General features: G+C 34.9%; 1 protein-coding gene across 1 annotated transcript in view; it reads right to left on the reverse strand.

Moving 5' to 3' along the window:
- The window catches only part of ano2b (anoctamin 2b), a 102,485-nt gene that overhangs the window by 794 nt on the left and 89,156 nt on the right, over nucleotides 1-12,535 (reverse strand). The window contains exons 21-23 of the mRNA XM_056456156.1: nucleotides 10,590-10,759; nucleotides 3,790-3,895; nucleotides 1-1,967 (exon numbers count right to left, since the gene is read on the reverse strand). The exon at nucleotides 1-1,967 is cut by the window's left edge and continues 794 nt beyond it. Of these exons, the coding sequence (XP_056312131.1) occupies nucleotides 1,593-1,967; nucleotides 3,790-3,895; nucleotides 10,590-10,759 (651 nt within the window). The 3' untranslated portion in view covers nucleotides 1-1,592. The remainder of the gene's footprint in view (nucleotides 1,968-3,789; nucleotides 3,896-10,589; nucleotides 10,760-12,535) is intronic.

The raw sequence follows: 12,535 nt of genomic DNA on the forward strand, positions 1-12,535 counted from the left end.
ATTGAAGATAAATCCAATGGATTTTGTGAACTCTGGGAGTCCTGCATGAACGCTTTCTTTGCCATTCCAGATGACTTTATTAATGAGTGATTTGAGTCATTGCAGAGATGTATGGATGCAGTCCTCCAAGCTCATGGGAGTCATACACAATATTAATTAAAGTCATACTTCAACATTGAAATTAAGGCATGATCATATTTTATTTTGGTAAAATAAGCGTAATCTAGAGGCCTTTGCCTTTCCTATAAGCCACTTCTGATACCGAATGATCAACTAGAAGTCAAGTTAGTTTTTGTTGTTCCTAAAACTTGGATAGGCGACAAGACTTTAGTGAGGTAGTGTGTATATGTAGTAGTTCTTGTTATACACTGCAAAAAATGCTTTATTTATTAAGATTTTTGGTCTTTTTTTCTAGTCCAAATATCGAACAATTCTTAAATCAATTAGCATTTTCTCGACAATCAAAACATATTATTATTTTTTAATAAATAACATGCCAAAATAAAGTCTTTTTTTTTCTAAAATAGTCTTGTTTTTCCTTCTCACAGAAGATTATTTTGCTTACCCCATTGGCAGATTATTTAGCTGGTTTAAAGGGAAAATCTTGGGTAAATTTTGGCTTATTGTTACTTAACAAAAGACTATATGCTTTGCATCTCCTGATTTAAGAACCGTTAGATTTTTGGACTAGAAGTATGAAAAGCCTTTTTTGCAGTGTAAACAATGTCTTGAGCACATAAACTTAAATCAATACCATAATCTTCCCTGCAACTCGAAATGACTTTTCTTTACTTCCTGGTCACAGGGAATTCCTTTAGGGTAGGGCTATCAGTCCTTTGGGGTGGGGCATATGAGGGCATCTCATTTCTGCTCTGAATTCGTCCATTCGTCAATCTTCCTTCATTTTATTAGCCACGGTCATCTACCAACAGTCCAATCTACTTCAAAATGCGATTGGAAAATGCATGATTGATGATGGAAAACAAAATCAAGCACGTTCTCTCATTTCAGGACCAAATCCGAGTCACAAAAAGGGCACCCTTAACCTCCATTTCATGGCGACTTTAATGTGTTACATTACGAAAGGGCTGCATGGTTTTGAAAAAAGAGAGTTTGACAGAATACGTCCAAGATTGAAATTGTCATCGTTGCACCTTAACCTACTACCAAAGTCTTGCTTAATCCAAGAGCGGTCATTAATGAACGAGTACAGCCTACAGTGCCGCTGTTACCTGAGAAAACGATTATTATTATTATTTGCCGTTATATGCTACATCTTGTGGACAATGTGCAGTTTGGACAGCATGTAACAGATTCTGCAAGACGTCACCAAAATGTACGCAGCTGTATTTATTCGATAAACATCCTGCGTTCATCGCGTGTTTTGCAATGCATATGGAATGATTGCGTCCCCCTATTGCAAAAGCTCGAGACGTGGCTGAAACATCCGAGACAGACATTCGAAATGTACAGTCCAGTGCTCCGGTGTGAAAAAACAAAACAAATATATGAGGAGAACGAACGCGGGCACCTGATTCCCAAAACTCAAGCCTCACGCTTTAGCAAATCCTCCAGACTTGTCCAGCGTCTCGTCACACCGCCGTATGCTGGGTGACGTCCTTGCGGGGAGACATGGACATCTGCCGGGTGAACTGACTGAAGCTGGCGGCTCGTGCTCGGGTTCGAGGAGCTGTAGAGGCAGGGGACGAGGACGGAGGGAGAAATCCAGGCTGGCTTTGCTGGAGAGGCAGCGAGGTTTTGTCCGAAACCTGCTGCTGGTGCTCGTCCTGCTGCTTGTGCGTCAGATCTTTGGAGAACAGGCTCTGGATCAGCTGCAGCTTCTCCTTTTCTTCATTCAGGAAGACGTCCACTAGAAGCGTCTTGTCCTTCTTAAGCTGCTCGCTGATGTTTTTGGGCATGTCCGGGATCAGCCAGGCCACCAGCATGCTCATGATTATCACCAGGTTCTGAAGGAAGTGGAGATCATTAGGCTGAATACATGTTTTGTTATTGCATACAGTTGAATTATTAGCCCTCCCTGTATATTTTCGTCCAGATTCTGTTTAACAGAAAGGTTTTTTTTTCTTTACAATTCTAAACATAATAACTGATTTCTTTTATCTTTGCCGTGATGACCGCATATATGACTAGTTATTTTTCAAGATACTAGTATTCAGCTTAAAGTGACATTTAAAGACTTAACTAATTAGGTTAAAGTTAGGGTAATTAGGCAAGTCATTGTATAACAGTGGTTTATTCTGTAAACGATCAATAAAACATTGCTTAAGGGAGCTAATAATATTACCTTAAATGGTCTTCAGAATAATTACAACTGCTTTTATTCTAGCCGAAATAAAACAAATCAGACTTTCTCCAGAAGAAAAAATATTATAGGAAATACTGTGAAAAATGGCTAATAATTCTGACTTCTTACTTATTCTGACTTACAGAATACATCTTTTTGTTTAAGATCTTTTATATGTCAGATTTTATTTCGGGTATTGGTGTTTGGCCAGTAGTGTGTATATATACAGTTAAGTTAGAGTTTCACATAGTCATGATGAAAAAGCCAGAAAACATACTGGTAATAATTCATTTATATTGTGCCTATAAATTAAATTTGTACATTTTGTTACTGTCAGTTTTGATCAATTAAATGTGTCACTCACACCGTAAGTAAATGGATTTATTTATTTTTAATTTTTTTCATTTACGCATTTAGCAGATTTTTTTTTTTAGCAGAATAAGTGGCTTTAACTACTATGTACTTGCATCAAACAATAAAGACAATGTACTCACTGTGTGTATAATGTATTGCACAACGCTTCTGATGCTTTAATTAAATGGTACTTTTGAATTGTAATGTATTATAATTTTCACAATAATATGATTTTTTTTTTTCATTGAAAAATGAAAAACTAGATGCTGAAATGATGCTGAAATTCAGCTTTGTATCATTAGAATAAATTGCATTTAAAAAAATCAAATATTTTAATATTCACATGGAAAAACTGATATTTTATATTCAAATAATATTTGAAAAAGAGACAAAAACTTAAAAACCTAAAATATATACAGTATATAATAATATACAAATATACAATATATATATATATATATACATACACATACACACAGTTTAAAAGAATAAGGTATGCAAGAATGCATTTATAGGATCAAAAATGGAAAATAAAAATAAAAATATAGTAAAAAATGTTGAAATATTAACTTTAAATACCCACTCAGTTATTTCTAAAAATGCTATTGACTGAATTTAAATCTAAAAAAATTTTAATAAATATTTTTCAAAAGAATTTAACTAAGTTTTAAGATTTACCTTTGTTCAATTTAAAGCATCATGGTCTAACGAAACCATTCATTTCTTTAAAAATACTTATATATATTTTTTTTTTTACATTTTTAGGCAGCCGTGATCATTGTGAAATGTCACTTTATGAGTCTGGAACGTCACCGAGGTTAAATGACATTTAGTTTCGGAGCAAACTTTTCCTTTAACTGTTGGTTTTACGGTTTAATTGCATGTCAATAGAAATAGTTTCACCCACATCTGCTGACAGCAGGGCATTTCTAGTGAGTTCCAGCAATTATTCTGACCAACATATAGACTCTTAATCTTCACGTGCATCGTTTATACACAGCTGAATGGCTGACGATGCTGTGGCTTTTTCATTTGTTTGGCTTTTACATTTACACTCGTCCAATCAGAGTCTATTAACAGTGTTTTCTGCAATCGATTACGGATGTTTTGGGAAAAATGAGAAGTCCTACCTGGAATAAAATGACGAAACCTAACCGAGCTGCTAGAACGGACCAGTACTGTTTGGAGAACTGGTAAGGCTCATTCGACCATGGAGGTTCTCTGTAGTCCTTGTACCTAAAATATACAAAATGAAAAAAGTCATTAAGGGCTCGTTCAGTTCTAGCAAATATCCATTAGCTAGTGCAATAAAGAAGAGAAAATGTGAAACACATGCTCGACACATGCTTCTAGGAGGGCAAAACAACACAACAACATTATTAATCATGATGACGATGTTTAAGTGCAAAAAAAAAAAAAAAAGGATCTGGAATTTTGCTGTGCCACTTAACTGTATGTCCAAGTGGATTTCATCCTGCTTTGGAGTTAATGAGAGTTTTTGAATGGTTCTAAACAGGGCTTTATATTAACTTTAAAACCTGTTAGCCATGCAGCACTCACTTTTGGACATTTGCACCTTCCTAACTTTAAATAGTAACAGTTCTTGACCCCAATGAGCAACAAACAAAAAATAAGTATCATCGGAAAGAAGACATTTTGAGCTTTACTATGGTCCATCTAGAAGGTTTCATGCTCAAAAATGTAAAAAGTTATACATTATGAAGTAATAAGCAAAAACAATTGTGTTCAATATTGCCACATTAACAGTAAGCTCATCAGCCATTTTACTCGTTCTCAAAGTTATTAGATGCTTGCCATTAAAATGTATTTTATTTGGAAAACAAACAAACACTTCAGATAGAAATAATCTGAGAATTTAATGGAAAACAAACAGATTTTAGGTTTCAATTTTACATAAAAAAATTTAATCAAATTACAGGCCAAACTAAAGTGTTCTGAGTGATGTCATAGAGGAATCATTCTGAGTTCCTACTGAAGAACCTTTCAGTAAAGAGTTCTAAAAAGAATCATTTGATTCTTTGATGAACATTTTAATAGACAAAATATATATAAAAAGAATAAACATAATCTAAAGGATAATAACATAAGAACCCTCACTAGTTCTATTGTTATAAACCATCTTCAAAATGTTCAATTATATAATAAAACCTGTGGTTGTGGGGCGACACGGTGGCTCAGTGGTTAGCACTGTCGCCTCACAGCAAGAAGATCGCTGGATTGAGTCCCGGCTGGGTCAGTTGGCATTTCTGTATGGAGTTTGAATGTTCTCCTCGTGGTGGCGTGGGTTTCCTTTGGGTATTTCGGTTTCCCCCAAAGTCCAAACACATGCGCTATTGGTAAATTGAATAAACTAAATTGGCCGTATGTGTGTGTGAGTGTGTATAGATGTTTCCTAGTACTGGGTTGTGGCTGGAAGGGCATCCACTGTGTAAAACATATGCTGGATAAGTTGGTGGTTCATTCCGCTGTGGTGACCCTTGATGAATAAAGGGACTAAGCCAATGGAAAATGAATGAATGAATCTGTGGTAGCAAAAAATGTATGAATGTTATGATTTTTGGTGTATTTGAAAGAAGTCAGTTTAATGAATCCTTGATGAATAGGCATTTCTTTTAAAGTTTTGAAAGGTAATATATCACGTTTTCCACAAAAATATAAAGCGGTATAGCTATTTTCTTTCATAATGTTAGTAAATATTTTTTGATCATCAAAATCATCACATATAATAATGGTTTCTGGAAAATCATGCAACACTGAAGACTAGTATTGATGCTGAAATTTCAGCTTTACATATTATTATTATTATTATTATTATTATTATTATTATTATTATTATTATTAATGAATTACATTTTAAGTACTGTAAGTTTTAAAATCGAACAATATTTCACAACATTACAGTTTTTATGATATTTCGTGTAACATGATTCTCCAGAAATCTTATTAAATGATGATTTGATGCTCAACTTCACGTGAAACTAAAACTGCTATATGCTAATGATACTATAAATACACAAAAAATTAATCAATGATTTAAAAATATATTTTTTTATTTTCAATTCTAATATTAGTTCTCAATATTAACATTCTACTATATTTTGCATCATATAGATACAGACTAAATGTGAGCAAAAGTGACTTCTTGAAAAAAAAACAGTTAATGTTTTTTATTGTGTACTTTTATTTTCTTTTTACAAATATTTCCCAAATGATGTTTAACAGAGCAAAGAATTTTTGGTAGTATTTCCTATAATATTTTTTCTTCTGGAGAAAGTCTTATTTGTATTATATCGGCTAGAATAAAAGCAGTTTTTAATTTTTTTAAACCCATTTTTAGGTCAATATTATTAGCCTACTTAAGCTATGTTTTTTTCGATAGTCTACAGAACAAACCACTGTTATATAATGACTTGCCTAATTACCCTAACCTTACCCTAATTAACCTAGTTAAGCCTTTAAATGTCACTTTAAGCTGAATACTAGTATCTTGGAAAATATCTAGTCAAATATTATTTACTGTCATCAAGGCAAATCTAAAATAAATCAGTTATTAGAAAGAGTTATTAAAACTATTATGTTTAGAAATGTGTCAAAAAAAATCCACTCTCTGTTAAACAGAAATTGGGGAAAAAAATAAACATGGGGGCTAATAATTCTGACTTCAACTGTATATGTGTATATTAATATAGTAGCAGTCTCATATTCTGCATATCTCCTCAGGATCAGACCTAATTGATTAGAGCAGGCTGTTCCCAAACATTTAGATTTCCTCAACTGAATTATGAAAAGTAAACTCAAGTCTGTAATTTGGCAGATTTCATGGCCATATACAGTAATCTAGGTGGAATGTGTTAGGCTGGTTTTGATTTCCTCAGACAGTCGGCTATCTTCATCTAAAAAACATGCTCCCAGGGGTGAAGTCCTTGTTTGGTTATACTAGTCCCGAAAGGGCAAATATGGTGCTGTTAAAAAAACATGAGCTTGATTTGTTTCCTCGACCCTATTTTAGTACTCTGACAAGCTCGCTCTCCGTCTATCTGTCCTCTTAACAGACAGACCAAGGGGTCAAAGGAAGCCAGACATCAGAGTCCACCAACAAACGAGCGTAATCTCGGCCTCGACAGAAAAAGCAGACGGGCTGTGATAAAAGCACTTTTCCTGACATGCTTCTGATCTGTGTTGTGAAGGCCGACTGTGATAGCAGAAGCAGCGGCGAGATCTCACACTTCAGGGTGATTGAGTCCCGCTTAGAGGTTTCACTCTGCTTGGTTGCATGTGCCGATCTGAATGCTTTCAAACTTCAAAGTTAAAGGAGTAGTTTAATTCAATTGAAATCTAAGTTAATTCATCCTGAAATAACTCCATTCTCAATATGCCTTTGTTTCTGTTAGATGAACATAGATGGACTTATGTGGTCACACTTTACATTTAAGGTTTCATTAGTTTATTTATTTACTAACATGAAGTAATAATGAACGATACTTGTAGAGCATTTATTAATCATAGTTTTGTATATACTAGTGCATCATTAACCTCCACATTCATTCTTGTTGACCCAACACTTTAGAATACAAGTAATTGATTAATGCACTGGAGATGTATACTGTAGATCATTTTTATAATAGGTAGGTAGGTAGGTAGGGTGGGTGGATGGATGGATGGATAGATATATGGATAGGTGGATGGATGGATGGATGGATGGATGGATGAATAGATAGATAGACGGACGACAGATAGAACTATAGATAGATAGAACAACAGATGGATGGATAGATAGGTGGATGGATGGATAGATAGATAGATAGATAGATAGATAGATATATAGATAGATAGATAGATAGATAGATAGATAGATAGATAGATAGATAGATAGATAGATAGATAGATAGATAGGTAGGTAGGTAGGTAGGTAGGTAGGTAGGTAGGTAGGTAGGTAGGTAGGTAGGTGGATGGATGGATATGCAGATGAATGGATGGATGAATAGATAGAAAGACAGACGACGGATAGAACTAGATAAACAGAACAACGGATAGATAGATAGATAGATAGATAGATAGATAGATAGATAGATAGATAGATAGATAGATAGATAGATAGATAGATAGATAGATAGATAGATAGATAGATAGATAGATAGGTAGATAGATAGATAGATAGGTAGGTAGGTAGGTAGGTAGGTAGGTAGGTAGGTAGGTAGGTAGGTAGGTAGGTAGGTAGGTAGGTGGATGGATGGATGGATATGCAGATGAATGGATGGATGAATAGATAGAAAGACAGACGACGGATAGAACTAGATAAACAGAACAACGGATAGATAGATAGATAGATAGATAGATAGATAGATAGATAGATAGATAGATAGATAGATAGATAGATAGATAGATAGATAGATAGATAGATAGATAGATAGATAGATAGATAGGTGGATGGATAGGCGGATGGATGGATGGATGGATGAATAGATAGATAGACAGACGACGGATAGAACTATAGATAGACAGAACAACGGATAGATAGATAGATAGATAGATAGATAGATAGATAGATAGATAGATAGATAGATAGATAGATAGATAGATAGATAGATAGATGGATGGATGGATGGATGGATGGATGGATGGATGGATGGATGGATGGATGGATGGATGAATAGATAGATAGACAGACGACGGATAGAACTATAGATAGACAGAACAATAGATAGATAGATAGATAGATAGATAGATAGATAGATAGATAGATAGATAGATAGATGGATGGATGGATGGATGGATGGATGGATGGATGGATGGATGGATGGATGGATGGATGGATGAATAGATAGATAGACAGACGACGGATAGAACTATAGATAGACAGAACAACGGATAGATAGATAGATAGATAGATAGATAGATAGATAGATAGATAGATAGATAGATAGATAGATGGATGGATGGATGGATGGATGGATGGATGGATGGATGGATGAATAGGTGGGTGGGTGGGTGGATGGATGGACTGACTGTTTGCTTTTTATGATCTCAACAGAAGATTGTTCTTTCCAGAGAAGCAGTAAACACAAGTATGATCATCAACAAAACAAGCACTGTTTCTTAGAAAATAGCTTCTTTTTTTTACAGTAAGGTGCTTTGCAAAGCTGTTTAGGCCCATGTTTTTCCACAGTTTGTTAGGGAAATCTTTGGAATTTTGTGTGACAGATTACAGTTGTTATAACTGTTAGCTCAGTATCGAATTAACTAGACAATTGTATGTTTAAAAAACAAATTACTAAATTCTTAAATTTATTCATTTTACTTCAGCTTAGTCACTAATTTATCAGGGGTCGCCACAGTGGAATGAACCGACAACTATTCCAGCATATTTTATGCAGCGAATACCCTTCCAGCTGCAACCCAGTACTGCGAAACATGCATACACTTACACATCAACATGCAAACACAGAAATGCCAACTAGCACAGCCGGGACTCAAACCAGCGAACTTCTTGCTTTGAGGCGACAGTTAACCACTGAGCCACTGTGCTGCCCCAAATTCTTAAATTACTAAATTATTAACTAATTATTCAATTATTATATAATATATAATTTATATAATTATTACTATATTTAAAAATAAATTAAGATAATAACAAAAAACTTAACAAATTGATTTTTGTCACATAAATTAAGTGAAAACACAAAAAAGCTAAATGTTTTTGTTTCATCACTCAGAAATTAGGCAAAAGCATACAGTAGTTTGCATTTTATACTGTAATACTATATAAAAGTAAGCCCAAAACAGTATATTTTGTGCAAATCATTCATTATATACTCATTTTTAGCATTTTTAGCACATTACTTGTGCATTTCTTATTACTTGACTGGAATTACACTGAATTAACTTACTTTTGACATGAAAGGGAACCCAGCATAAACCTTTATTTTATTTTAAGACAATCTGTTCATTTCTAAGTATTTTGAGGAAGTTTGTCAGGTATAACAGCCTTGGCTCTTGTTCATTTATATACTAATAGCTTATTGTAAAGTGTTACCAGATATCTCATGAGGAAAGAAAGGTGCGTGAGTGTTGCAGAGCGACAGATGATTTCTCTAGAAGTCTATTCATTGAATCTGTGGAAGTGCTGTATATTTCCAAAGAATCAGATGTGTAATATGTAGGATAGTTTGTGCTTTTAGAAACTAATAGACAAGCTTTTCTCTTCCAGATAACATTTAATTAGTTATTTGTATTCCTAATAATGTACTAAAAACCTTACAGGCATACACAGGTACCGTCCAAGAGGGATCAGTATGCTCCGAGCTTTGGCACGTGTTTATTTAACACGATTAAAGAGGTGCAAATGACTGATTCGATGGCTATTTAAGGCCCACTTTCAATCAGATCAGACAGTTAAGGGGTTAAAGTCTGAGTTAACTCCACAATTTTGAGTTCACGCTTGAAAATTATAGGTTATAAATATACTATATTAATATAAGTTCAGGTTTAGATGAAAAATAAGGGTGGCTCTGTGGTTATCACTTTCGCCTCACAGCAAGGTCGCTGGTTTAGTCCGTGCTAGGTCAGTTGGGATTTCTATGAAGAGTTTTACATGCAAACTCCACTCAGAAATGCCAACTGCCTAGCCAGGACTAGAACCAGCGACCTTATTGCTGTGAGGCGACAGCGCTAACCACTGAGCTACCGTGCCTTTTGTACTATTTATAGCATAATACAAACATTTCAAATTCTGAGCCAGACATTTATTAAAGTAATATTTGGACTGTAGGAAACAGATTGTAACTTCACAAATCCCATACTGATACACACTAATGAAAAAGGGCTCTAATTAGCACATGTGCGTTTAATATAGTGCAACACAGGAAACGAATATGCATTAAATAATTAGTCTTATTGATCATTTTCCTACCTGCAGACTGTAATGTCGGACATTGAAGGCACGGTTCCTGGTTTGAAGTTGCTGACGTTAAAGTAAGATAGCGTGTGGTTTATGAAGCCGTGCATGGTTCCCGTCTCGCTGTACATGTACTGGTAGACCAGACGAGGGATGAAATCGGACGTGAAGGAGATGACAAAGGCCTGAAATCAAAAAAGTATATGTTAGATATTAGGACTGCACAATATATCCTTTCAGGATCGATATCGCAACGTGTGCATCTGCAATAGTCAGCCATAATTAATTTTTTTAAAAAGTGGAAGTCTGCCTGTGTTTTTAAGGCCTGTGACTGTATGAAGTTTTCAAGAGTTTAAAGCATTCAGGCACGAGAAATTGACCCATTTGTAACTTTAATAATACATTTTATTTATTATTTATACAATGAAGACGATGCAGTGTTATTTTACATGTGATTTTTCCAATTTCTGTTCCTGAATACTGTTTGACTGCATGATTCAATCCCCTATTGCAATCAATCTGAATTAACGAACACTTTCCCAATAGACTTATTGAGAGCATCTGCTCTCACTTTATTTCATCGCAATATTTATCGTAGAAAAATATAGCATTGCAATGTCTATTAAAGGACAAAATTGTATTACAAATAATATACTGTATAAATATAAATATATTAAAAAATTTAATTTAAGAATTCTAGTGTTGTGAAGAAAAATATATAATTGTGTATGGAAAGCATCATCAATGCACCGAGATTTCAAATTGAACAGAATCGATGACATGATAATTATAATCGAACTGAACCGTGAGACCAGCGTAGGTTTACACCCCTATTAATTATATATAATTAATTATTATATTATTATAAATTATATATAATTAATTAATTATAATTAATTCCACATGGTAATCTTAGAATTAATACAATACGCTTATTTTACGCGACATTTTAAACAACCAAAGTGCGGCTGCGGTGGGAAGAAACCCGGAAGTATAGAACCAGCACTGTAAACATTGCAGTAACATGCTGTGGAATACAAACCTCCAGCTGTTGCTGAGATTTCAAAATGCAGAAATGGTGTAAACATCACTTTAATATCATTCATTTAAGTTTAATTTAAACAATTGAAAGCAATTTAGCATCAAACAACATCACAATCTCTGTCAGAGTAATATGCTCAAGTGTCCTCCTAGGCTTCAGTCCATGGCAGCCGGTAAACACCGTGGGGACACTTCCCTGCCTCAGTCTATGTAACCCGGTGAGCGATAAAACACTGCTGTCCTCTGTAGCACATCCTTGTGTTGTCTGTTATAGCATTGTCCCGGTACTGAAGTTTTAAAACCGTCTATTTCCCACTAAGTTAACATTGAAGCACCGCTGAGCACGGATGACTCGACTGATCTTCATGGCTGCTTCATGCTCCAGTCTCCGTGTATCTGTGTTTGCTCTCAGTTTACCACAGAGGGTGAACTGATGACCTTCTCGGCCAATCACAAGCATTTCTGTTGAGCACGTGAACACAATGGCAAATCAGCGCTGTTTTAAGAAAGCCGTCAACAGTGCCTTCAATTTTAGTGGGAAATTGACAGTTTTTCTTTTAATTCAGTATCGTGACAAGTCTAATATAGTGAAAGAATCAGTATATTAACTCGAGTTTGATAAATGGCATCTAAAACGTGTGTTTGGGAAAGAAAACGTTAGCTAACTAGTGCCATTTCCCTTAACTTAGCTGAAAATGAGCTCTGATATCTCTTTTTATTTTCACCATTCATTCAGAACGGACCTTCAGGTCACTCGGAAGGTGGTGAAATGATAAATTTGTGTCTCTTTCTTTTCGCTGATAAGATATACAGTCAAGTACACAACGTTCCAATGTAACTCCCAACGATACTTCCGAGTTTCTTCCCACCGCAGCCTCGATTTCGCTTTTAAAAATGGCAGCCGCGTGAAATCAGTCTAT

The sequence above is a fragment of the Danio aesculapii genome, chromosome 4 (genome assembly GCF_903798145.1).
Source record: "Danio aesculapii chromosome 4, fDanAes4.1, whole genome shotgun sequence".
NCBI lineage: Eukaryota > Metazoa > Chordata > Actinopteri > Cypriniformes > Danionidae > Danio > Danio aesculapii.